We start from the raw sequence: 25687 nt of genomic DNA, 5'->3' as shown, positions 1-25687 counted from the left end.
ACAGGACAAAACATGCCGGTTTTATGCCGAGCAACAATCATTTGGTGATCACAGTAAAAAAAAAAAAAAAAAAACGTTCAAAAAGTAAGAAAACAGTAAATCCAGCTTTCATTTTTATACTGACCATCTGACAAACTTCTTCTCCTGTGGAAAGAGCTCAACTGAATTCATTGGGTAAAAGACTAAAACGGAGACAAAAACATCACTAAACTCATGCAAGTTGAAACTTGTGCTGCTTGATTTCTGGACACGGGCCATGAAACGTTAGCAGGTCAGCTGCACCATCAGCTGCACTTTCTAGCTAAACCTGCTGTCATGGCAATGGCTCCATCTGGTATGGTAACGATGGAGATGCGACAAGCCCCCGCCCCAGGATACGCATTTGCTTGGCCTGTAATTTGACTTCTAAAGAAATGTATGCAAGGCGGAGATGACAGCTGAAGTGTTTGGCACAGTTTGCAGAGAGAAGTCAAACGTGTTGTTGCTGTTTTTATTCTGTGACTGCAGAAAAGAGGAAAGCCTTGTTTTGTCTGCAGAGACAGAGTCAAATGCAGCAAAAGTTGTGCATTAGTGTAAACTCTTCATTAGAGGCATTTTCACTTTAGCGTTGGTGAAAGAAAATTTTCTATTGACTAAAAAAAAAGGGAAATTCAATAAGAAAACGTCAATGCAGTTTGGAATAAACAAGCGTCAGCTGAGGGAGAGGACCCTTTTTCTAGGGCCGAAGGTACAGATGGTTTGAAAGATGGGTGGAAAGAATAACCCACCACTCCAGCTGGTTACACAGAACCATCCGGGAATTCATACTTGGGAGGTTAGAGGGACAGGCAACTGGATGAAGCATCTAGTGCCATAGAAGTAGAAAGAGCTATTCATTTTAGTTGAATAAAGACACATCTCTGCAAAAATAAAAGCACCAGTTACCTCGCAATGCTATTAACCCGCGACAGCCTGGAAACATTATTTACACTCTCAGCTATCAACACCTATGTGGACCGACCGTAAAGTTAAACAAAAGAAAGACTTTTTCTTTTCTTTTTTAAATTTTTTTAAACGGCCCAAACTGTGATGCTGTCATAGTGGCCACTGAGGCTTTCCGCTCTGGCTCAGCTTTGGCAAACAATACAGTGGGTCTGGTTGCCTTGCAGTGTCGACTGCAGAAATCAAATTTTCCTCCTGTTGTACAATTGACTTTATTGAATTTACGGCACAGCATGACATATCTGGTTCAAGCAGTGAAGGGGCCAAGCCAAAACAATTATCTCTTTACTTCTTGCATCATAGCCTGTTTAGCCCTACTAAGCCAACAGGTTCTTATAGAGTGATTATCATTTCACCCTTTTAACATTTTCTCGCCTTTTTACCACTTTGTACTTTTGCAGTTTTGGTTGTTTTGTACCTGATTTATTTGTGGATATAAAATGAAGCCATGTGCCATCATTCCAACTGACCAATCATCAATTTGTTCCCGCCTTAGGGCCAACCAATAATTTCAATGAATTTTCAGTGACGGGGTTGCTGTTTTTAAAGCATAGAAAGGTTCGGAAGGGCCAACATTTCATACTGAACCCACTGCCTAAAGTCTTTTTCATAGGATACCTAAGAAAGTCCTGGAGTGACCAGTTTTCTCTGGCTCTATGGAGCAAAAAGTATGTGGTGGTTCCCCTCCCCCACATGTTGCTGTGTACTGCTGATCAGCGGTTAAAATCAATTTGTTAAAACACGTGTTACTCGATGGTGAGCTAAAAAATGATATTGCACTGTGCAATCAGAACGTTTAATTCAAAAGCACTTCTCAATTTGTGGCCTGTTAACAAAATTCTTATGGTTTGATCAGGGATCATAATTGGTCGTATTTCATAAGAGTAAATTGGTCCAAACGGTCTTAGAACCAAAATCGATAGAAACATGGTGTATTTTTAATTCTTTAATAAATAATCAAATAACACAAATGATAACCAATTATGTTTTTACTAAGTAAAAATACCCTAACGCCAAGAAAATTAAACTGAAAAACAATGGATAAAGTACATTGGTACAAAATGGTTGTGGGTATGAAATGGAAATGGTGAATTAATCATTAGGTCCGGTGTATCCTTGTACTTGTAGAAGTGGAGTTATCTCCAGTAACTAATGTTTCTGTTTTTCTGACTCTTACAGCAGACTTGTTTGGACACTTCAGCAACTTCCACATACTCATGCAGATGACAACATTTAGACTGCATTTCGACACCATAATGACTCTGGCAAAGATCTATAAATAATTCAAATTTAACAATGTGTTCTTGAAATCCTTCTGCTGTTGATTCAACATGCAGTCACACCTTGACTAATTCAACCCTGATGACTGGCATGATGACCGCAGAGGTCAGGGACCCACACATCATCCCCAGCAGCTCTGAGGATGTAAACAGTCTCACAAGAGGCTAAATACCTTGGAGTCCATGGAGCCTTTCTAGGTCAAAGGTTAAATGTCTAAGAGTCCAGCAAATTTCTGCTGCCTACATTCTACAGTTTCAATTATTCCAGTACTGAGATAATTAAAAAAAATTGGAAAAAGGCACACAGAAAACAATACCAGCTAGGCTTTTTATTTTATGTTTTTAAAAAGGAGATCTACCTTACCATATTAGTTTGCTATATAGAGGAGTACATCCCACTGCTAATGACAAACTGGTTTTTACATGTGCAATCAAGAGTTGTGACCTTAATGCTTGACTGTAAACCAAATATCCTCCATGCTAATAATAAAGCCAAAGGGACACAGCAGGGTTTCGGATTGCGGCCTTCATTAGTGAAGTAAGAGTCTGTAATGAAGGAGCGGCGTTTGAGAAGGAGGGTCAAAGTGCAGAGTCTCTGATCTGTGACACTGGCCTAGATCTGAGCAAAGTCCTGGATCAGTGTAGCGAGAGGGAGAAAAAAGAAAACGGCACAAAGACCATTGGACCCCAGACGAGAGCAGTCAGTAAGGCTACCAACATGTGTACATGCATGCACATGCTGGTCCATTTGTTCCGTGAATGAAACTAAATATCTTCTTCGCCCAATCACAGCCTACAACCTGTGTCAAACTGCAGCATGTGCATTAATGTACACATGCAAATCACGCTTGTGTGCAATGTAGACTCTTCCTCTTCAAGAGGAAAAGGAAGGAGAAGAAATGTCTGGAGACCGTGTTAGACTAATCTATGCCTCTCCACAGCACTTACAGGATGATGCAGACTTGTAAGGAGGTGGGTAAGACTCTATTACCCATTAGCAGTGATCTTTCTATGAAAGAGAGCAGCACAGAGTTGTGCAAAACAATTCATCCACCTTGAACATTCGCATTAAAAGCACAAACTTTTGTGCATAATTGCAAAGTTTAAGTGGTAGTAAGTATGTTAGATAGTTATATTATAAAAAATATATAATAACCATAGATGAATACATTAGATTAAAATAGAATAGCCCCTATATGATGCTATTGTGCAGCACTTTTTATTGTTAAAGCATTTAAAACCATAGATCAAGACCTTGTATGCCGGACACTTAGATGTAGTTTCTTCTGACTGAACCTTTGGCTGGTTTTCAAATTCACCTTTCTAGTCGTAAGCAGCCTGTTAAACCCAGCGACATCTCCTCCTACTATCTCACAGTCACAAAAGGATTTCCTCAAGGCTCTGTACTGGGGCTAGTACCACAACAAGGCTTTAAAGGGAACAGAACAATTTCAAATAAAACGTGTCACGCATTTGAATTGAGCCCCTCTCAGACCATACTTTGAGGACACAGCCTTTTCAAAAATAATACTGAGATTAAATACACACAGATGGACCATTTACTAATTATGTGACTTCTGAAAGGTAGGGGCTGCAATACATTTTATTTAGTGGTATTGAAGGAAAGGGGGTTGAATACAAATGCATGCCACAGCTGTAAGATTTTTAATTGTAGAAGTATTTTAACACCCCATTTCATTTTCATTTCACCCTACTATTATGCTACCTTTATCACATAAATCCCATTCCCAAAAACATTATAACCACTGTATGCAGGGCTGCTGAACTGCAGCTAAATCATATTTGCCCACTATTCCCTACACACATTTGCCCTCACACCTACTTGCAGAAATACTTACATGCTCATCTATAATCCATGGATTAACAGCCCGTTGGCTGCATTGCACACACGTGTGCCAAATGCTGATGCAGCAGCGGTTAGAGCTGCAGCCTCATTCGACCCAAATGTTTTGTCCTGACAGATTCAAGCCTCCAAACAAATAAGCTCTCACTTGTCATCGTTATAGTCTGACTCAACATGGAGGTCAGACCGACTGGTTGGACTTTTGCAGAATTAAGCCTTTCAGACTGCAAAACAAAACAAAGCATTCGTGGCGCTTCTTCCACACGTCTTATTTTGAGCACTTTAATGGTCACATCCACTGACCCGCCACTGGAATGCCTACATTAGGATCATCCCACAATGTACAGCAGTTATCTACACACCCATGCTTTATTCACAGACACATTCAAACTCAGACACACATCCAAAGCTCTCCATCAACACATGTTCAGCCTTGTGAAGTGCTGTTGTCAGCAGAGGAAAGGTCATGGGCATCTTTTCCCACAACTCCTCATGGCCAACATGCGCATTAGCCAGCAGCGCTGTGAAAAAAACTGATCCAAAGCTAAGAGGAGGCAGCAGAATGCTCACAAGTGAAAGACGCAGGTATTAAAGCTTTGCGTAGATATGTGATTTTAATGGGGTTTTGATGCACAGTAAATTGGAATCATATTAATCAAACTAATGAGCCTCTTCCCATGAAGTGCTCTCATTTCTGGTCAGCTGGAAGCTGCAAATGGATTATTCCACCATCACTTTGCAGTTGATGGTGGAATATTAAGGAGTGAGGAAATTTCACAATTAGACTGGTTGCACAGGTGGCATCACAGCACCATGCAGGAATTCACAGGGGAGACTGTGACCGTGAGCCTAATCAGAAATCAATGTGTGCAGAACACATTGCATGCTGCAGCGGTGTTGCAGAGGAAACTAAATGTGGCTAAATGTGACCAGTAAACCAGCTACAAACACAGTTCAGTGACTATCATTGGCAGTAGGTCAGCTCTGAAAATCAGGTGGCTTTCATGGTTACTACTTCACTTCCTTTATGCAGCAAAAGTGTACAGCTTCCTTTACCACCTGAAAATATATGATTGTAAAGTTTAAGTCTAAAAGCGTTGCAGTATTTTGGTGATAAAGAAGTGTCAAACCCCCTTTACAGTCTTACTGGTAACTGGTCTGTCTGTAAAAACACTTTGGGTTAAAGTGTGAAAGGACTCCGACCAGCGAGGTTCAACTCTGTCCACTCTGCAAATTTTAACAAAATTACCCAATTTCTAAAACAGGTTGCAGCCTCCACCTGATGTTCTGCTTTCAGGAGGACCCCATCACAAAATTAGTAGGGAATTCCCGCTCCGTTGGGGTCCAGGGATTCAGGGAACACACACAACAAGTCTTAATGCTTCAATTTATTGCCATTTTTTACTGCAAGTTGTCCCTAAACTGGTGTCCTGACAGGATTTAGGCTGCATTATAACAGACACACACCCCCACACGTTTAGTCTTTGTGGGGACCAGGTATCAATTATATGTACGCCCTCACTTTAAACTTAATGTAAAGGCTAATGTCCAAATCATCCCCCAATTGTCTGTTGTATGGCTACTGTGCAAAGCCTGCTTCAGACAGGGAAGAAATCTGATGTGTTTGCAGGTACAGTGATGAGAACAAGAAATAAACTGCAGCTGAAAGCATTCTGTCGTTTTCTAACTTGTCTCCGACACCATTGTGCATGAAAAGCAAAAGGCACATTCTTCAATTTACACAAAGGTGCAGAAGTGTGTGTAGAAGCCTCTAAAAGCTTTTTTCATTCTATTCTTAGAGCTACAGGCAAATTGATGGTCCTGAATCAATGATCCTGATCAAACCTGAGTCCAGATGCAAGTTAGAACAGATCACAGTTATGAACTGTATGCTCTCCTAAGCATATTTACGGGCAGATTTTCAACAAGCACGCAGAGCAAAATAAGTTAGCTTGTAAAGATGATGAAATACTTTTACAAAACAATCATGAGTTGGTGGACTTCTACATTTCCAGTTATCTAGAATATCTAGAAGGAGCTCGCCTGTAATTGTTTCACTGTCAAAGAAATATTTTATAAAGAATAGAGATTAAACACTTTAGATTATAACCAAGCATACTGTTGCACAGAGACAGGAAAACTGAGTTTTAAATTATTACTTTTATATTACTGAGACAAAAGGTTTTCCAAGAGCGACCTGTTTAGAATCATCATAATATATACACAATACTGAATGTTGCAAACTAATTTTAATATATTATAGAAGACAATACTTTAGAACAATGCATCAACAAGAGTAGATTAAATCATTAGAAGTGAGATTTTATTGTGTACCTTGAGTTGAATAAAATCTGAAACAACGTTCCTAACAGAGCATTTTACAAGGCTAACGGGTACAAATGTTTGAAGATTTTTCAAGACTACTGAACTGACTGTAGCTGCAGTCCTAAGTGCAAATGCTGCACAATTACATGATCTAACAGCTAATTATTGCAAGGTATCACACGCTATAGATAAGGACCTTAAAAAAACCCAACATGAATTAGTTCATGTTGAGAAAGGTCAAGTGTGAAATATGGAGATGAATTAACAGAGTTTTAACTGAACTTGGAACCAGTTCTTGTTAATGGTGATCTGGTATCAAGCTCCAGAATTATGACTTGACTTTATAGTGTGGTTCTCGCACTGGTCGAGATCAGATTAAGGGTTATTTTAGATGTTTTGTAAAGCAGACTCTAACGCTGATGGGACAGACGTTTGAAAAAAGCCAAGCTCAGCTTCAACAGAAATGCATTTCTCCACACAGACGCCAACACAGGACCATTTGTTTATCTTCTCACAGGGGAGTGGTCCTCTTTGAGGTTTAGCTAAAGACTACAGCACTGCCAACAAATGGATGGGAGGAAACTCTCATTGTGAACCGATGTAAACACACATACACAATCTCTGGAGATAAATCTAGAAAAACACCAACGGAAAGAAAAACATGGGTGTTAGATAATAGTTGCATAATCATCTTAATCCCCGGTCCAGTAGAAATATTTTAAGTAATAAAGCAGAGGTTCAAGTAAAGACAGGCACGTCACATGCTTAGGGATTCTTGGGGCTTTCGTGTTTGTGCGGCAGTGCAGAACATAAACAAAGTCTGATGGCTGTGTAGCAAGTGGCAGCAGAGCAGGCTCCAACCGGAGCAACAAAAAGAGGGCAATAATGACGAGCTAGTGCTACACCAAGGCTCTGACGTTCAAGCCTGCACTGGCTTGGTCATACCGACCCCACCATCCACAGCAACGCTCACACACACAGTCGCATAATCCCAATCACTGACAGCTGATCAAAAGAGCACAGGAGACAGTCGCTGATGGATCGTGTTTTCTGTGCCTGCAATTTTAAAGGATCGGTTTTTCCTCCTCGCTCCTTTGTTGCTGACGGATCTCTCCAAAGCTGAAATTCTTCCAAAAAACAGGATTTGCACAAAGAACCGGTCACATCTCAACATGTCCCACTGGGTAATTTCCAGCCCTCATTTCTAAAACAATCATTATCTCTTTCGTTTCAGGGAGTGTCACTGTGTTTATGATTTAGTTTCTTCAGGAAAAAAAACTGCACATAAATCACATTTTGGTGCTTCGGGCAGCTGTCAGAAAATTATTACTATTGTAGTTCCCTAAAACGAAAGTTAAGGTCATCACCCGGTCTTCGTGTCACAAATCTTCATAAAAACAAAAACAATTAAACTCAAAATAGATGTAAAAGAAATGTAAAACAATCTGTACACAGAAACCCACAGAGGCAACACCACCAGAGAGATGTTTGGAAACCCATTTCCTCCACATTATGTTGTAGTCACAAGCAGCTGACGCGCAGTCATTAAGTTTTCAATCATGGTAACTGTGTTCTATTGCACTTATCAAATTGTCTTGTCTTCAGCTTATCACTAGATCATGTTTTAGAAGAATCAAGCCATTTATACGCTTGATTTTCCAGCTCTGTTGCAACCTGTCATTACAATAATGCTGTCTTCAGTGCTTTGCAGACTCCAAAGATAACAAGAGGGGGCCCAACCCTAAGCCTTGCCAACCTTTTTCTAACATATTGAATTTTGGAAAAAGTAAAAGCTTGGGCGGGGGGGGTGGCTCAGAAGAAGGCAAGACTTATGAGGGCTAGGACGTTCTATAAAAACTGTTGGACACTATTAAAATGAAAAGGTCTTTTTTGGGCTGCTGTAAAATAGGCTAATAAAATGTGATCCGGGAAACAGCAAAATGCTCTGAGATCTTTCAGCTATAATTATCCGCTGCACCAAGTTTCATTTGAAGTGCTGACGAATAACACATATTTGCTACATTCTTACCATTGGAGGCAAAAAGAGAACATCCTCATGTTTGCAGACATATCGGCCTTTATAAAGCCTGTCAAACATTCGCACACACTTGCTATCACATAAGAGCTTTTCAGATTTCACAAAAACACTTGTTTTCAGAGTTCAAAAGGTACTAAAAAGGAGAATTATGAGCATTTTAACACATGCAAATAGCAGAAAAAAAAAGCTTGTGGCTGAATAAGGCAGAAGCTTAGGGTGAAAGCCTGTATTTTAGATTTAAGATTTTGTGGCAGTAGCAGCCTTTACATTTAGATTATAGAAAAGCTAGAAATAAGCTGGGGGGGGGGGGGGGGGGGGGGGGGGAGGGGGAGGGGGGGGGTGTCATGATGTCAGATGGCTGCATTGAGGACTAGCCTCCTCTGCTAGCCTCTATAAGTCCTGCAGAGTCATTGCCACTGACATATGTCCAGCTGAACACATTTACAGAAGGACAAAATATTGTAAAATGTGACATCAACTTCAAAAACAGCCTGAAAGTGTATCTGCCCAAACTGTGTGGTTAGGGTCACACATGAGGAATGTTCGTCTTCTAGTCTTCTGCTACCACTTGTTGACTAGAGGCACATTTTCACTGGATTGACATCTGCCCTTTTTAAAAGAGAACCTCAGGAAGTGTTGTATGTCTGCAGCAGCAGAAAAACAAAAACAACTCAGTTCACATGGAGCGCAACAAGTGAAAGGACATACGTACCAGCATTACGTCTGTTTTTTTTTTTTGTTATAAGGACGCAGTCTCATTGATATGGAAGGACAAATTGTGACATAAAGGACTGTATTTTTTGGGACAGCTCTCATTTGCATTAACAAAAAACATATTAGAGGAGATAAAACACATCCTTGTGGAACACCTGTGTTTAAGACGAAAACAAAAAGTCTCTATTGAGATGCAGGGCAAAGTGACTGGAGTTTAGCATAGAGCAGCACCCAGAATGGCAAAAAGGCATAATATTTTGTGCAATAAGCATGTTTGATTACACTAATACAAACTTTGGTGGATATTTTTAATTTAGCTTATGACCATGTAAAAATGCTCTACATTTTTTTTTGAAGTCTTTTTGTTATTCTCGTAATCCATCGTATTTTTGCTTAAAATTATACCATGAAAATCCCATACCGGCCAATGCCAAGTAAAGAAAGAGCATACAGGTCCTTCTCAAAATATTAGCATATTGTGATAAAGTTCATTATTTTCCATAATGTCATGATGAAAATTTAACATTCATATATTTTAGATTTATTGCACACTAACTGAAATATTTCAGGTCTTTTATTGTCTTAATACGGATGATTTTGGCATACAGCTCATGAAAACCCAAAATTCCTATCTCACAAAATTAGCATATTTCATCCGACCAATAAAAGAAAAGTGTTTTTAATACAAAAAACGTCAACCTTCAAATAATCATGTACAGTTATGCACTCAATACTTGGTCGGGAATCCTTTGGCGGAAATGACTGCTTCAATGCGGCATGGCATGGAGACAATCAGCCTGTGGCACTGCTGAGGTCTTATGGAGGCCCAGGATGCTTCGATAGCGGCCTTTAGCTCATCCAGAGTGTTGGGTCTTGAGTCTCTCAACGTTCTCTTCACAATATCCCACAGATTCTCTATGGGGTTCAGGTCAGGAGAGTTGGCAGGCCAATTGATCACAGTGATACCATGGTCAGTAAACCATTTACCAGTGGTTTTGGCACTGTGAGCAGGTGCCGGGTCGTGCTGAAAAATGAAATCTTCCGTATTAAGACAATAAAAGACCTGAAATATTTCAGTTAGTGTGCAATGAATCTAAAATATATGAATGTTAAATTTTCATCATGACATTATGGAAAATAATGAACTTTATCACAATATGCTAATATTTTGAGAAGGACCTGTAGTTACTGTTTTTACATTAGCTATGAGCAACTTTAGCTTTAACTCCTTAAATCAGAAATTCAGGCTCTGCTTGAATCGGTTTCATGTATAAACATAAAATTTTACACCTTTATCTGACAAATTAACCAAATGGCATCCAACGTATTCAATAGCTTTAGCTGCAATCAGTGACTTTTGGTTCAGGCTGCTAAATACTACTGCAGAGCTAGCGCAGACCCAAACGCAGCATTTTTCTTTATTAGTAAATATGACTAGAGAGACAAGACATGCAGGTGAAAGCCCAGCGGTAAAATTTTAAAGTCTTTAACCTACGGGGAAAGTAAAATAAAAAAATTTAAATTGTGTGATTTATGGAGGTCTTGTAAATTCTGCACGCAAGGCAAAGTGGAGCTAAATCTGTCAGGGGATTTGTTGCATAACATCTTCATCGAGAGGAGGTGTTATCTGCATTAGCAAACATGCCATTGATTATCAGGAGAAACAGCTGAAACATGACGCCATAACACTGTCATCCAATTAGAAATAGATCCAAGTTGTTTGTTCTGAACCTTGCAGGCCTGTAAAACGGTGAACATGTAATCATGTCCTGTGAGTTATCTGAAACTGCTGACCGATGCTGCAACTTATGTCTGATAGATGGGGTTTTATCGCTTTTGAAGCGTCAGGTTTCTGAGGCTGATGCAGAAGGAAAAACAGAAGGGAGAAAAAGCACTAATAATAAATTAAACCTTCCTTTGGAGAATATTAAAAACAACAAAACAACACTTGAAGGCTTTGTTTCAACCCATGAGTTCCCCTTTTACTCCACTTTTTATGCCTCCCCCTTCAGATTGCACAATTGCACTCAAATGAGGTGAATACCTGCCTGTCTGCCTGCAGTGATCCTCCATTGATTTGCACTGAGGACTGAAGCTCAACAGCAACACACACTCGCACAAGGTGGGAAGCCAGGCTCTCAGTATCCAAGTGTAGAGCATCCATTTCAAAGCTCTAATGCAAGCACAGCCCTCTGCACATTAAGCAGACTCTAAATTCATTAAAACAAAACCCATCTGAGATAGTTTATTCTGCACAGCGGTCAGGCAAATTTTCTCCAAACTCATCCAGGATACAGCAGCAACTATTCAGTCATGGGTGTCGGCAAACTTTTAAATTAACTGATAGGTGCAGTAACAATTTTGCATTTATATTGCACTTTCAAATGGAGGGTTTATCCACAGCTAAGTGCCAACTTCACAAGCCAGCTGTAAACATGGTGGCATTTGCATGTTCATTAGCTGTTCAAAGGGCAGAGAGGAGGGAGCAGCCACAGATGGAGGAGGGAAAGGAGAACAGAAAGAAGAAACCAAAAAGTCTGTTTTAAATGGAAGATAAAAAATTTTCCCTCCCTTCAGTAACCACTTCAGTGTGAAACAAGGTTTCACAAGACAGTCCCATCTGACAAGAACATCTGCAGAACTCATACAGTAACAGATATGAAAATGTTACAGGAACAGCTTTAGCATTAACTTTAGAAAAAACAAATATCCCAAAATGTAATGGATAGATTTACCATTTTCCTCCACAGACTCCAAGAACAATGCATCTATTCACTATGCATCTACTACATAATATTTACAAAAACAAGCAAATCAGACTGAAAAACACTTTAACAGACTTTAAACTAGATTGTATGTTTCTAATGAAAGTATTTGTTAACTATAGATATACTGACCCTTTTCTACCAATTTGACACAAGAAAACACTAACCAGCAAGGCACTGGTATCTGTGCTTGAGGGATGACAAATTTACCATCAAGATTAAAAATATTAAACTACTCAAAATTTTCAGTGTAACATTATAAACTAGGCTAATGCTAAATAAAGCTTTTTTACAAAAGCAGGCAGCAAAATCTGAAAATTTGCCAACTTTAGCTCCATAGTCCAAGTTGTTAGTGTCAATCTCCACATATTATTGACCTTTAAACACAGGGAGATGTATGCAATGATCCACGTGCAGTAAAACCATGAGTCACTGACAAACAGTAAATCAATGAGCAAACACATTGTGCAATAAAAACACCTGCAAATAAAGAGAAACGTAACGTAGCTACATTTTAAATTCATCAATGAGACAGTCTGAAAAGATCTTCCTCTTCCATCCAGCAGCACTAGTAAACGATTTACTAATTAGGTGACATCTTAGGGCAATTACAGACTGGATTTTATTTTAGGGAATCAAATCAAAAGGCTGCGAATACAAACGCATGCCACACTTTTCAGATTTGTACTTGTAAAATATTTTGAAAACTATCATTTTACTTCCATTTCACAATCTGAATCTGAAAAAATAATTATTAAAGCTTGTGATTTTAATGTGCCAAAATGTGGAAAAATTAAGGTACCAATACTTTCCCAAGACACTGCATCTCATTAACAATTTGAATAAAAATCAGTCAGTCGTTTGATTTTTAGAAAAAAATAGCTTTGTTTGAGCCTAAGTAAACCCAATGATATTCTGAAAAACGATAGCAAGATTTTGCATTCTGTTAAGAGGTTATGTGCAATCAATACCTTACCTGCACTAGAAGCCTTAACGTTTGGTAAGGAGAGAGTGAGGTCAATGCAAAAGTGGATTTCTGCCATGTTAAAAACAATTTCAATCTCATCCAATAACTAGAACTTTCAGATGTGAAAATAATTTTATAAAATAAGCGTTGTTCGCGAACACTAATTTGTAGATTTTTTTAAAATTTACTATTATTATTCATTTATTTTTTTTTTTACACAGAGCCAATTATCAGATAATTACTCAGACAAGTCTTTAGTGTAAATAATGACAGACTTCAATATAAACACTCAGATTTATGCAAATATAACTGGTTTGAAGGTTCAGAAAGGGCTTTTCCTGGAACCCCAACATAATTTCTGCCCTGGTTTGATTTGCAATTAGCTTGAAGACAGCTAATTGCGTATTCGCTTTGCGTATTCATCAAAGCGAATACGCAAAGAAAAAGTAAAATACAGGTAAAATATTTACTGCTCACAACTTCTCTACAGACACCCTCAAAAAGAAAATCTGAAATCAGATGGTTCTATTTGGTTCAGTTTGAATATATGTAGCAATAAAAACTAATACACCCCAATTAGTCACATCGTACAGAAGATCTGACTTAGCTTTGCCTTTCAAAATGTGTTTATAACAATAAACATTATTTACATTAAAAAGTTAAAAAAAGAATTTTCTCTCACCTTAAAATGAGCAAAGCTTCATTGTATTCTGATGACTTGAACTGAAGTCATTTTATTACTAATAGTTTGAATGCATTATAGTAGAGCTGGGCGATAAAACAATAGTAATATATATTGCGATATAATTTTTTCTAGATAAGACATATGAGAAAGGGTCGATAGACCTTCAATATACAGATAAGATGAACAGCCAATGATTGTCACAGTTGCTCCACGCTGGACCAATCATGTGGCTGGAATAGAGCCATGCAAAGTTACATTGAGGCAGACAGCACAGTAGCAGGCAGAGCTAACAGCTAATATTTATGCAGCTGTGGCCTCTTACTTCAAGTAACAGGTAGGACATCACTGGAAAATAGAGGAAAAATTAGTTCCCCGAAGAAAAAAAAGTCTTAAAACCAAGCAAACGAGATCATTGACTAATTGGAGTTTAGTTGTGTGGAGGTATTTTGGCTATTTAAAGTTGGACAAGAAAAAGTAGCGTGCACTGCAAATTACATCAGTGCATGTTTCGACAAAGTCGGGGAATACCAACAATCTGTTTTACCACCTTAACCAGTGCCACACACTGGAGCACGCAGAATGTAAAACTTTACAATCCCAGATGAGAGCGGGTGTTAACCCCCCGCCACCTCTCAAAAACAATGCCTGTACAGCGGCAACAACCAATCATAGAGTCGGCGTTCTCATGCCTTATGATGAAAAAATCTAAGACACAGAGAAATCACAAATTCGGTGATTTATTGTATTGCAAAAGAAGGTTATAGTTTAAAATATACCTCTTTTAAACTGTTTAGGTTTTTGCCTTCAGGTCGGTGCTACAGAGCGCTGTTTGCTAAAACCAGCCGCCACAGAGACAGTTTCTTCCCCCAGGCTGTTTCTCTGATGAACACTTAGCAGTTCCAGATAGCACAATGTATACCTGGGCTGATTTCACATTATCTTCTCTTGAAAATCTACTTGTGTACATATCCATATCTAAAATATATATTTTTATTTCTATTAATATTGACAAAAAAAAAATCTTCACTGAGAGCAAAGTGTACTGCAGTCAAATTCCTTATTTGTGCGCATAAAGCCGATTCTGATTTTATTTATCCCAAACAGTTGCATAATGTTCAATGACATGTTTAACTTTTGAAAATAAATTTTTAAATCAAATTAACCTTCTGATATCTTTAAATCTCACTTCACTGTGTTGGGATTATGATTATTGATTGAATAATCTTGATCAATAATTATAATTACAAATCATAATCTGACAAAATCAATTTCTTAACCATAAATCCTCATTTACGAATCGAGACCAGAGAGGTTTCTGGTGTTGTAATTGTGGCTCAACGCCTCTGACAATTACAACCGTTAAATACTCCGTAATAATTAATTACTATTGCCGGAGATGTCACTGTTTAATCGACCGTTTCTGCCGAAACGTGTGGAACTTGAACCTTATTTTGACTGACACATCACTTTTTGCACACAATGAAACACCAAACGCTCTCTCTTTATCTATGTGAATATTTATTAATTTTCACCTACTCAACATGCAAAATTCTACAAACACAGGGGTAACACATCTAAATAAGAAAAATCAACAAACGGTAGTGGGTATGTATTGAGTCAACCAGCAGTTTATGGCACTACAGACGAAGGACAATGAGGATATGAAAGGGGGGTGTGGTGGCGACTGGTGGGGGGTTGGAGCGCAGCTTCGATTGTCCTTTATGATCTTCTGATCATAAAACCTCCCCCTAACTCCTGAGCACAAAGGATTGATAACTTTTGGCGGCAAGCTAGCACAGTGAGATTGAAGACAAAGGTAAAATGGAGAATTTTACCATGAGGTCGTTTTAACAGTCCAGTCTTGCAACGCACCCGCGTTCAGATAGTAAACACAAACAGCTCTGGGAACACGGCGGATCCCGATATTACATAACACATCCAAGTTTCAACAAGCAAGGTTACATGCACATATTATTCAGAACACATGAGATCCTAACCAGCGATTCTGATCGCTTCTACAACCTCTGACCCTGCCCAGGCCTTCTAATAAAGAAATAAAAGATAAAATAAAAAGGTTGGTTTTACTTGGTGTCGTCTTCTTCCAAGTGAGGGAATTCGAGCGAGGAAACGTGGGGTTGAGTTAATTGTGCGTCCACAATTAACTTCAGGGGAACGGTCAGTCTTTGTCCTTTGGTCTTCTTGACAAAAAGGAAAAATATGATCTGACCATCAAAGTTGACTTGAAAATGAAACACGGTAGCGATTCATCTCTCCGAAACTCCGTGTCTTCGGTTACGTGTTAACTCACGTCTTCGATCGGCAAAGTGAAATCTCTGGCCTTCTTAGTCCAAAAACTTCAGTTATGAATGGTTCGTTGTCCAACGAGAGAGAATGAATGAACTCTTCACAGAGTTCTTCTCTTAAAGTGACGCGCTTCAGTGACTAGACCGGTTTTCTAGCAGAAGGCGAGTTTTCAAACATGAGCGCCTCCTATATAGCACCCTGTGACGTCAGACTTGGGACGCCCAGTCATATCAGTCGCAATGCTCGATGGGATATGTAGGAGCAGGCTGTCCTGGGTACAAAATGGCCGATGCCATTGGAGGGGCACAGTGACGTCCAACAACGTGCAGATAATCCAATACTCAGCAAACAAGTGGTCCAACAACTGTACCAGGGTACAATAAGGATTGACAAAAATAGTGATTTGTTTTATATTGTGATATATATCAATATCGACTGATGTGAAAAATATTATCGTGAGAGGATTTTTTTCCATAATCACCCAGACCTAAATTATAGGAACCTATTGAAAAAAATCAATTCATTTACAAACTACAGAATGACTGCATTTAGGGTTTCCCAATATTAGAAAAATCACAATAAAAGTATATTCTTTAACATTGCGATGAAATCTGTTCATCTACATATTTCTCACTATTCTATTCCCATTAAGTTGAACTCACCATTTTTTCCTTATTATTTTTAGGCTCTAGTGGCCTTTTTTTATTTGTCAAAGTATTTTGACCAGTAATCAGACAGGAAATGGTGTGGAAAGAGCTGGGTAAGGGATTGCAGAAAGCATCAATGGGCCAGGATTTGATTCCGCAACAGTCCACAACGAGGACTAAGGCCTCTTGGGTCGCACGCTTAACCCCCGGCGCCCATCCAAACACCCACCATTTTTTTAAAAAGCTTTTGCATTTGAGAAACTAAAATGTATATCAACTATGGCCATCAATGGCAGTGGGAGCCCATCCAACTGTTCAAATATTTTATTAGCATATAGAGCATTAATGCATTGCTCCAAGCAGTCGATTATGATATGCTTCTATTGCAGTGATGATTGGGATTAGATGTATTGTGCAGCTCTTATTAAAACATGAGATTTATTTATTGTATATAATTTCTGCCAATTTTCTGTTTAAAACAAGGCAAAACACAAAGTTATGAATCATAAAAGACTCCAAATTTAGGTAAGTAAAATGTTTTACATTGAGTCAACGGGGAAAACAATGAGTCAGACATGCTCACATCAAATGCTTTGACTTTCTTATTGACTTATTGCACTCTCTCAATGCGACGGGCATTGTCAGAAAGGTCATTTTCTACCCCTTCCAGCCATGTAGACATTAGAGGAATTAGAAACTTGGAGACATTTCAAAAGGCTTTATTTTCTTAATTGCTTCTCAGGTGACCTACTTTGCTCCTCGGTCAGCCGCTCTTTGTAACGCGCCATCTCTAAAGCCATTATTAACGACACATTCCCTGCAATTAGTCTCTATGCAAGTGAGCAGAAGCATGTCAAATGGAGGAAGGTGGCTCCTTGCCCACACAGAAAGAGAAGCATAGGGTTACAGACACATGCACCTGATATACCTGTCCTGACTGTATCACCTTGCACACCCAAAAAAAACAAAAAAAAAACACTGTGGAAAACACAAAAACCACGATTATCAACCACCTGAACTCTCCCTGTTACGCATCTTTGGTATTGTATGCCACGGTTGTTAGATAACACTTGTTTCACACAGTGTGAAACCTCACATTGGTCAATAAAAATGACAGAAGCCCAATACCTCAGTCAGTCTGGTCAAACAGTCAAACACATGCATGGTTTTAAATAGGCAATGGGCTGTATGAGGTTTTCATGGTAATGATAATTTGGGGTAAAAATAGTGTGATTTTAACTTTATTCACACAAATATTTCAAACTAAAATGTACTAATTGCTTTTATTTAAAGACAGATATGAAGCGCTTGTTCCCTCTGCAGCTAAAATAACAGTTTTGTAGTTTGATTCTACATAGACTGAGGCAAGTATAACAAGTTTATATTAGGTGGGCGGGTACCCGATTTGCAGTTGGGTTCTTGGCATTTTGCTGCTCATAGCTTGCCAGGTGTGTTTTCATAACCAGAAATGTTTTCAAATTTGTGTCTCTTGTAAGGGAGCAAATAATTGGATTATCCGTCTTTCACCTAGCTAACCAGAAGAATTACATGACAGAAGCAAATGTGCACACACTGCAAGAAGGGGGTGCGTTCTGTTTTAGCCCATTGTGCACCTAACCATTTTTGTGACTTTTAGCGTTTACACCACTATTCATGTGGCCAGATATAGGCAGCAACATCAGTGCTCATGTTAGGGGCTTATGCCTGGTCCATACCCACCAGTTCTGTACATACAGTACAGACCAAAAGTTTGGACACACCTTCTCATTCAAAGAGTTTTCTTTATTTTCATGACTATGAATATTGTAGCTTCACACTGAAGGCATCAAAACTATGAATTAACACATATGGAATTATATACTGAACAAAAAAGTGTGAAACAACTGAAAGTATGTCTTATATTCTAGGTTCTTCAAAGTAGCCACCTTTTGCTTTGATTACTGCTCCACACACTCTTGGCATTCTGTTGATGAGCTTCAAGAGGTAGTCACCTGAAATGGTTTTCCAACAGTCTTGAAGGAGTTCCCAGAGACGCTTAGCACTTGTTGGCCCTTTTGCCTTCACTCTGTGGTCCAGCTCACCCCAAACCATCTCGATTGGGTTCAGGTCCGGTGACTGTGGAGACCAGGTCATCTGGCGCAGCACCCCATCACTCTCCTTCTTGGTCAAATAGCCCTTACACAGCCTGGAGGTGTGTTTGGGGTCATTGTCCTGTTGAAAAATAAATGATGGTCCAACTAAACACAAACCAGATGGAATAGCATGCCGCTGCAAGATGCTGTGGTAGCCATGCTGGTTCAGTATGCCTTCAATTTGGAATAAATCCCCAACAGTGTCACCAGCAAAGCACCCCCACACCTCCTCCTCCATGCTTCACGGTGGGAACCAGGCATGTAGAGTCCATCCGTTCACCTCTTTTGCACCGCACAAAGACACGGTGGTTGGAACCAAAGATCTCAAACTTGGACTCATCAGACCAAAGCACAGATTTCCACTGGTCTAATGTCCATTCCTTGTGTTCTTTAGTCCAAACAAGTCTCTTCTGCTTGTTTTGCGACTGCACTTGGGGACACTTTCAAAGTTTTCCCAATTGTTCGGACTGACTGACCTTCATTTCTTAAAGTAGTGATGGCCACTCGTTATTCTTTACTTAGCTGCTTTTTTCTTGCCATAATACAAATTCTAACAGTCTATTCAGTAGGACTATCAGCTGTGTACTGTATCCACCTCCTGCACAACACAACTGATGGTCCCAACCCCATTTATAAGGCTTGAAATCCAACTTATTAAACCTGACAGGGCACACCTGTAAAGTGAAAACCATTTCAGGTGACTACCTCTTGAAGCTCATCAACAGAATGCCAAGAGTGTGTGGAGCAGTAATCAAAGCAAAAGTTGGCTACTTTGAAGAACCTAGAATATAAGAAATATTTTCAGTTGTTTCACACTTTTTTGTTCAGTATATAATTCCACATGTGTTAACTCATAGTTTTGATGCCTTCAGTGTGAAGCTACAATATTCATAGTCATGAAAATAAAGAAAACTCTTTGAATGAGAAGGTGTGTCCAAACTTTTGGTCTGTACTGTACAAACAGTCTCAGGATAGAAATGTATGCACTCTCTCGGCTCTTTTCCATTAGTATCTGTTCAGCTCAACTTTAGGGGAGAGTGGGGTAAGTTGACCCATTTTTGACTTATGCTGTCCTCTAGGCAAGGTAAACTGATCCACACGTAAAACAAAAATGTCTACAATTATTTCAAGATGTTTTCCATCTGTGGAAATGCTAAGAATGCATCCATGACATAAGGGGGGAAAAAAAACACGACTTCTTAAAAGAAAAGTGGTCTTTACCCCAGACTTACCCCTTAGCTGGGGTAAGTTGAGCCACCTGGGAGTAAATTGACCTGAAGATACAGTAATAATCTACATGACAAAATCAGTTGGCTTCAGTTGACCTATATATGCTCTCTAATAACGCTTTTCCACTGCCTCGATTTGGACCAGTCCTACTCCATTACAGATTTTTCCCGTACCGGTACTCAGGTTATTCTTCCCTGCTCCTGAGCAGATATGACCAGTAGGGACTACATGTGACGTGAACAGTCTGCTGTTCAATGATTGGCCATAGGACCAGGAGAAATTAGATGTTTTTTTTTTTTTTAAGAGGTAGCACAGGGAAATCGTTTATCTTGCACAAATGCTTCCATAGGCAGGCACCTCCTGCTGAACCCCCAAACCATTTCACCCACACAATAAGCAATAAAAAGTGTTTTGTTAAATCTGGTGCTAATGCCCCTTCTATTGGTTTCCTGGGCACCTGCCCATGTTGCCCATATGTAAAACTGCCACTGCCTACAGCTGACATTAACAGGGAACTTTATCTGGGCCGCAAACTCAGTACAGTGTAGGTACTGCACTATGTCTGTGTTCTGAGACTTTCCATTGCTCAGTTTTAAAAATCTGGCCAACTTATGGATGTAGAACAATACCCATGAGAAATAATACTATATTACAGTTTAGAAAAATACAAATGCTTTTTTTCTTTCTTTCAAACCAGAAAAACTGTAGTAACCTATTTTCGGCCAGCTGTGCAGCAGTGCGCAGCACTGTATTTTTGTGGGAATTTTGGGTCACAAATTATAGGTTTAAATATAAATTGAGGGACATAAATTACAACCAAAATTTCTTTTAAAATGCTGTCAAAGATTTGTAACAAACATAAATAACGTTAATAGCATTCGAAAGGTTTCCTCTGAGTGCTCCTCCAGAAATTTAACCAACACGCAAAAAAAAACTCTTTGAGCGGAAGCATCTTGGTCTAGAAAGTCTAATTTAATGAGAATCTGAGGTAAAACCTTCCAGATTCTCAGATAAGGTGTGCTCTCACTCACCTTGAACACCTCGGAGAAAAAGCCCGCCCCGATCTTCTCGCAGCTGAAGTCGTCCAGGCGAGCCAAGGTGGAAACGGCGCTGCGCAAGGCCCGGTAGGAGGACGGTCGGATCCGGTTGGTTCCGTGGATGCTGTGCAGGGGCGGCTCTGCCTCTCCCTCCTGCTTCGAGTCGACCCTCTCTGTCTCCATCTCGGACGGAGAAGGAGAAGGAGGAGGAGGAGGTGGGACGTGTGCGTAGTTTAAAATCCAGCCCGACCTGTGTTTACATTTCCACAGCAAGCCTGCCGAGGGCCACCGTGGGGCTCCCCGGAGGAGGAATAAGCCGTGGAAACGTTTGCCGATGTGGTCAGCGACCAGTTGGATCGAATTCCTGCACAGTTCCGGGACAAGCTGGAGTCTGTCCGCCTTCAGCGAGCGACACAGCTGCAGCGGTGCATCCTGCAGAGTCAGTTCCTCATGCCGTGCAGCAGGGCAAGCCCTCCGCTGCTGCAGATACTGCTGCTGCTCTGTCGGTTTCCTGCAGTGGAAAAGTCCGGGGCACCCTCCCTGGTTCCACCAATTGAATTTCCAGCGTGCACCGAGCCGCCTCGCTGGCGCTGCAGCCTATTCGAGCTGAAGAGGGGGGCGGATACACACATACACAAGAGGCGTTAATTCACTAAATCATGTAGTGATGCGAGAAGGCTGTCACTAAAACTCCTACTGATCCCTGCAGGGTGATGATATACATCTTAATGACGGCTGAGCCTAAAAATCATTACAGAATAAAATGTTTGCATGCCAAGATGCGCAACTGAAAAAATTAAAGAAAAACAGGCGTATAGAGCACCAATCGCTTCTACTTATCATTGCTCGTACTTTAACTTGTTCCACTCAATTTGACAAATGGTTTTAAAACTCGATCACTTTGCGTGGGGATTTCTACGTGTCTGCACCGGACCCCCTCCAAACAAAAACTGATCTCCCCTAAGCATGACTGCATCTTGTAAATTATGGATGGCAGACTCAGCGGACTTCGAGGACTCTGTCACGCACGCCATTCAGAGGCTGTAAACTGAGCAGAAAAACACGCTGACGCACGAAGCACAGACACGGAGCGGAGACACGCGTAGCTGCCCACAGAGGAAGATCCGACTTACCTGGCTGGCCTTCTCTGGGAACATACCCTCTGCGTCCGTCCGTGGAGTCCCAGATCGGCTGCGGAGTCCGGTCTCCAGGAGCTTTGTATTACTAATTTATCGTGTCGGAGCGCCGCCTGCATACACGCAGGGTCCGCTGGTTTCGTTTTACGTCTGAGCCGCCGCCCCGCTCTCTGTCTGCTTCGGCCTCGATGTGGATTTGACTGCTCGGTGGAAGCAGAGCGACGACCTTTGCTGCGCTTTAATGGAGGCGGCGGGGCGGGGCGTGTCCACACGTGACAATTTACAAAAATGCACCTGTGGTGCAGACTGAAGTAGTTAATACTGCATCTGCTACAGGGCTTTCTCAAATAAACTTTCAGAAAATACTTTCTTTTTACTAATTTGTACTAGGAATATGTTTCCCAAGCCCAGAGAGCACCTAGATCACAGGAGAAGTTGAATAATGTCCGTAGTTGTAAACCGCTGTGTCTCTTCCTCTGAAACTTATTGCGGTTTTCATTGGATATGGGTTTGGGACAGTGGCGTGCACAGAAATTTTGGGGAGCAGGTGCTCAAGCGGCACATGGAGCTGTCGGCTGCCTTTGTAGTGTGAGATTTATTACAGGCACAACATGAACATAATTTATATGTATTACTAAGCACTCACAAAACAAGCTGCGTCCTGTGGGATCTAAGGAAATGACCACGCAGGAAAAAAAACTCAAAACAAGAATGCATTTTACAAAATTCTTAAAATTACTAAGGCAACAAATTAGATTGATTAAAAGTTAGATTACTGACTCACAACCAGCCTTTAACCTGAACCTCCTGAGTCAAATTTCCTTCTTCTTACACACTGAGCACAGCGTGTTTGTCTTGACTATATCATCCTGTACTTTTATCACAAAATATCTTCTGCACCAAATAACCTTATGTCGTAGCAAAGCAGGTTACTCTGCCAAATTTACCAGGTAGGTCCCACTAAATGAGTTATCTTCAGAAATGTGAGTAACCAGTGACCATTCTACAGCGTAAATCAACTATACCCAGAAAATGAGTTATAAAATCTTTATAGTCAAAATGAAACCAACATCAGAGAATATGATCATAAGAAGAATCATCTATACTTCTGCATGTAGCCAGTGTGATATATGACAGAAATTATTCTTAGAGAATTAAAATGAATGAGATTACAAGTCCTGAGAACTGATAAGATGTCTGCTATTTAGAAAATAAAATATTCTGATCACATCATCATTTTTACACACACAGAAGTAGAAAATAACTTAGCCTACATGCCCCACATTTACTGAACTTTATTAAAGGTGTTTAGTAGCGTATGCATTGTAATGGTAACCAGCTCATTTGGCCGTATTTGGAATTAAAAAAAACATGAGTCAAACAGAAGTCATCCTGGACCATAATAGTAAATGTAATACCGACATCTATGAGATAGATTAGAATTTATTTATTTCTTCTAATTTAATCTAAGAGTTAAATCGTAGACATTCTCCTGGCGCCTGGTGGCGGCCATAGAAGACATAGCAGGTAAAGGTATGCCATTCATTGGCCTGTTCTGTTTAGATAAAATGGAGGCAGGAGAAGTTTTATTTTTTCATCTGAAGTTTAGGAAGCAAGTATATTCGTTTTGTTTGTTTCCTGGATGGTTAGCCGGCCTGTCGGCAGGGCAGGGCTCTATCTGACGGCGGAGGGGAGGGGAGAAGAGGTAAGCTGGACCAGCACAGGTCCAACTCTCCGTTCTGCATGCAGCCCGTCTCCGTTGAGAGACACACGAGGCGGGGCATGTATGTCCATGGGTGAGGCGGGGTGGTAGTTGTCGCTCACAATTTCAAAAACGTGGGGCACTGGTATTATAGGCCTTTAAATTAAGAAATTTTACCTTGGGCCCCACACTATACACTGTAAAAAAAAGATTTCAGGAGGGCACTTTTTTCTCCAAAGGATAAAAGGGCAGGTGCTCTAGCACCACCTAGTGTCTATCTGTGCACGTCCCTGGTTTGGGATCATGGTCTTACTGAAAAATCCACGCTGATTTTACCATCAAATTCTTATAAAGAATGTCATTACATTTAGCTACCCATACTTCCTTTAATTATAAGACGTCTGCCGGTATCATATGAAAAACAGGCCCACGTGATGATATTGGCTTCCAAACTAAACTCTGGGTCTTCTGTTTCTGAGATGGTATGTGACATTTGAAGAGTTCAATTCTCATCTTATCTGACCAGACTATGTTCTTCCGGTATTTTATTGGCTTGTTCAAATCTTCTGCACCAAACTATAAACCATCTTCAACATGCTTTTTCTTCAGCAGTGGAGTCTTGTGCAGTGAGTTTAAAGAGGTTGTGGCGTTTAAGTACATTATCGTGTTCGTGGAAAAGCGTTTTCTTCTAATTCCGATCTTTCCTAAGCTTTTTGCAAGTGCTGCTTGGCTCCTGAACAACTCTTCTGAATATGTTTATTTGGCTATCACAAATCTTGCAAGGAGTTCCTGGTGGTGGTTGGTTTACAATGAAATCGTCCTCTTTCTGCTTCCGGATAATGGTCTCTGATGGTGCTCGCTGCACCACTCAGAAGTTTAGAAATACATCTGTAGCCAATGCCATCAGGATGTTTTGCAAAAGTAAGGCTGTGAAGGTCTAAACCAATTGATGTTAATAAGGATTGATAGTGTGTAGGGATGCTTTACCCAAGGATTTAAGGATTTTCAGGCCTTCCTATGCCTTTTTATTGCTTCTTCTATTCATGTGTCTTATTATCTACGTTATTCCACTTTAGCACATTTATCTATCATCTGCTGTGAATTTCAAGCCAAAATATACATTAAAAATCTACTGAGAAAAACATTGACGTGTCTGATATTAATTCTCCCCGCTTTGTTTACGGCATGAAAGATATTGATTGCTCGTGACCTTTCAACAGCAACCTAAAAGTCAGACGTTTCGCTTTTGTGAATCTGGCTTTGTTTTAATTGGATATTTCCATACCTAACTGAGCCTTTTGTTTTCTTGTATTTATTGTGAAACCTGAATATAGATAACTATCTAAGCCCAGTGTTGAAAAACCTGTTGCAACAACACACTTCAAAAACATATTTCATAAAAAGGTGTTGCAATCTACTAACACTACCCGAGGAACTTTGAACCATAAAAGATTAAAAGAAAATGCGGGTTTCACTAGGAAAAAAGAATAAATGATTGTGTGTGCTGTGGACAAAAGGAAAGATTGGCAACAAGTACTGTTGTGGAAATTCATTTCAGCCCCATTCATCTGTATAGCACCAAAAGTCCCCCCAAAGTACTTTGCATTGAAACAGACAGGTCCAGTTCAAATCTAATCACATTTAATCTTCTTTTGTTTCAGTCACATGTCTTATCAACATTCAATCTATTAACATGAAGTCCTGCTTGACCTAATTAGTGCAAATCATCAGATTCAGGTTGACTACTAATTGAGTTTATTTATGTTGCATCAAATTAAAGCAAATGTTATCTCAAGTTACTTTATAGCGCAAGTCTAATTCATATCCAGTTATACAGGTTACAATTAAATTCCAAATCCTCCCAACACATTTCAATCATA

General features: G+C 39.9%; 1 protein-coding gene across 1 annotated transcript in view; it reads right to left on the bottom strand.

Moving 5' to 3' along the window:
* Positions 1 to 22389, bottom strand: part of tesk1b (testis associated actin remodelling kinase 1b) — a 39105-nt gene extending 16716 nt beyond the window's left edge. Inside the window, exons 1-2 of the mRNA XM_047385955.1 lie at positions 22103 to 22389; positions 20964 to 21575 (exon numbers count right to left, since the gene is read on the bottom strand). Of these exons, the coding sequence (XP_047241911.1) occupies positions 20964 to 21152 (189 nt within the window). The 5' untranslated portion in view covers positions 21153 to 21575; positions 22103 to 22389. The remainder of the gene's footprint in view (positions 1 to 20963; positions 21576 to 22102) is intronic.
* Positions 22390 to 25687: the final 3298 nt, after the last annotated feature.

Source organism: Girardinichthys multiradiatus, chromosome 14 (genome assembly GCF_021462225.1).
Source record: "Girardinichthys multiradiatus isolate DD_20200921_A chromosome 14, DD_fGirMul_XY1, whole genome shotgun sequence".
Lineage (NCBI taxonomy): Eukaryota > Metazoa > Chordata > Actinopteri > Cyprinodontiformes > Goodeidae > Girardinichthys > Girardinichthys multiradiatus.
Note: the sequence above shows the minus strand (reverse complement) of the source record. Positions and strands in the feature narration are given on the sequence as shown.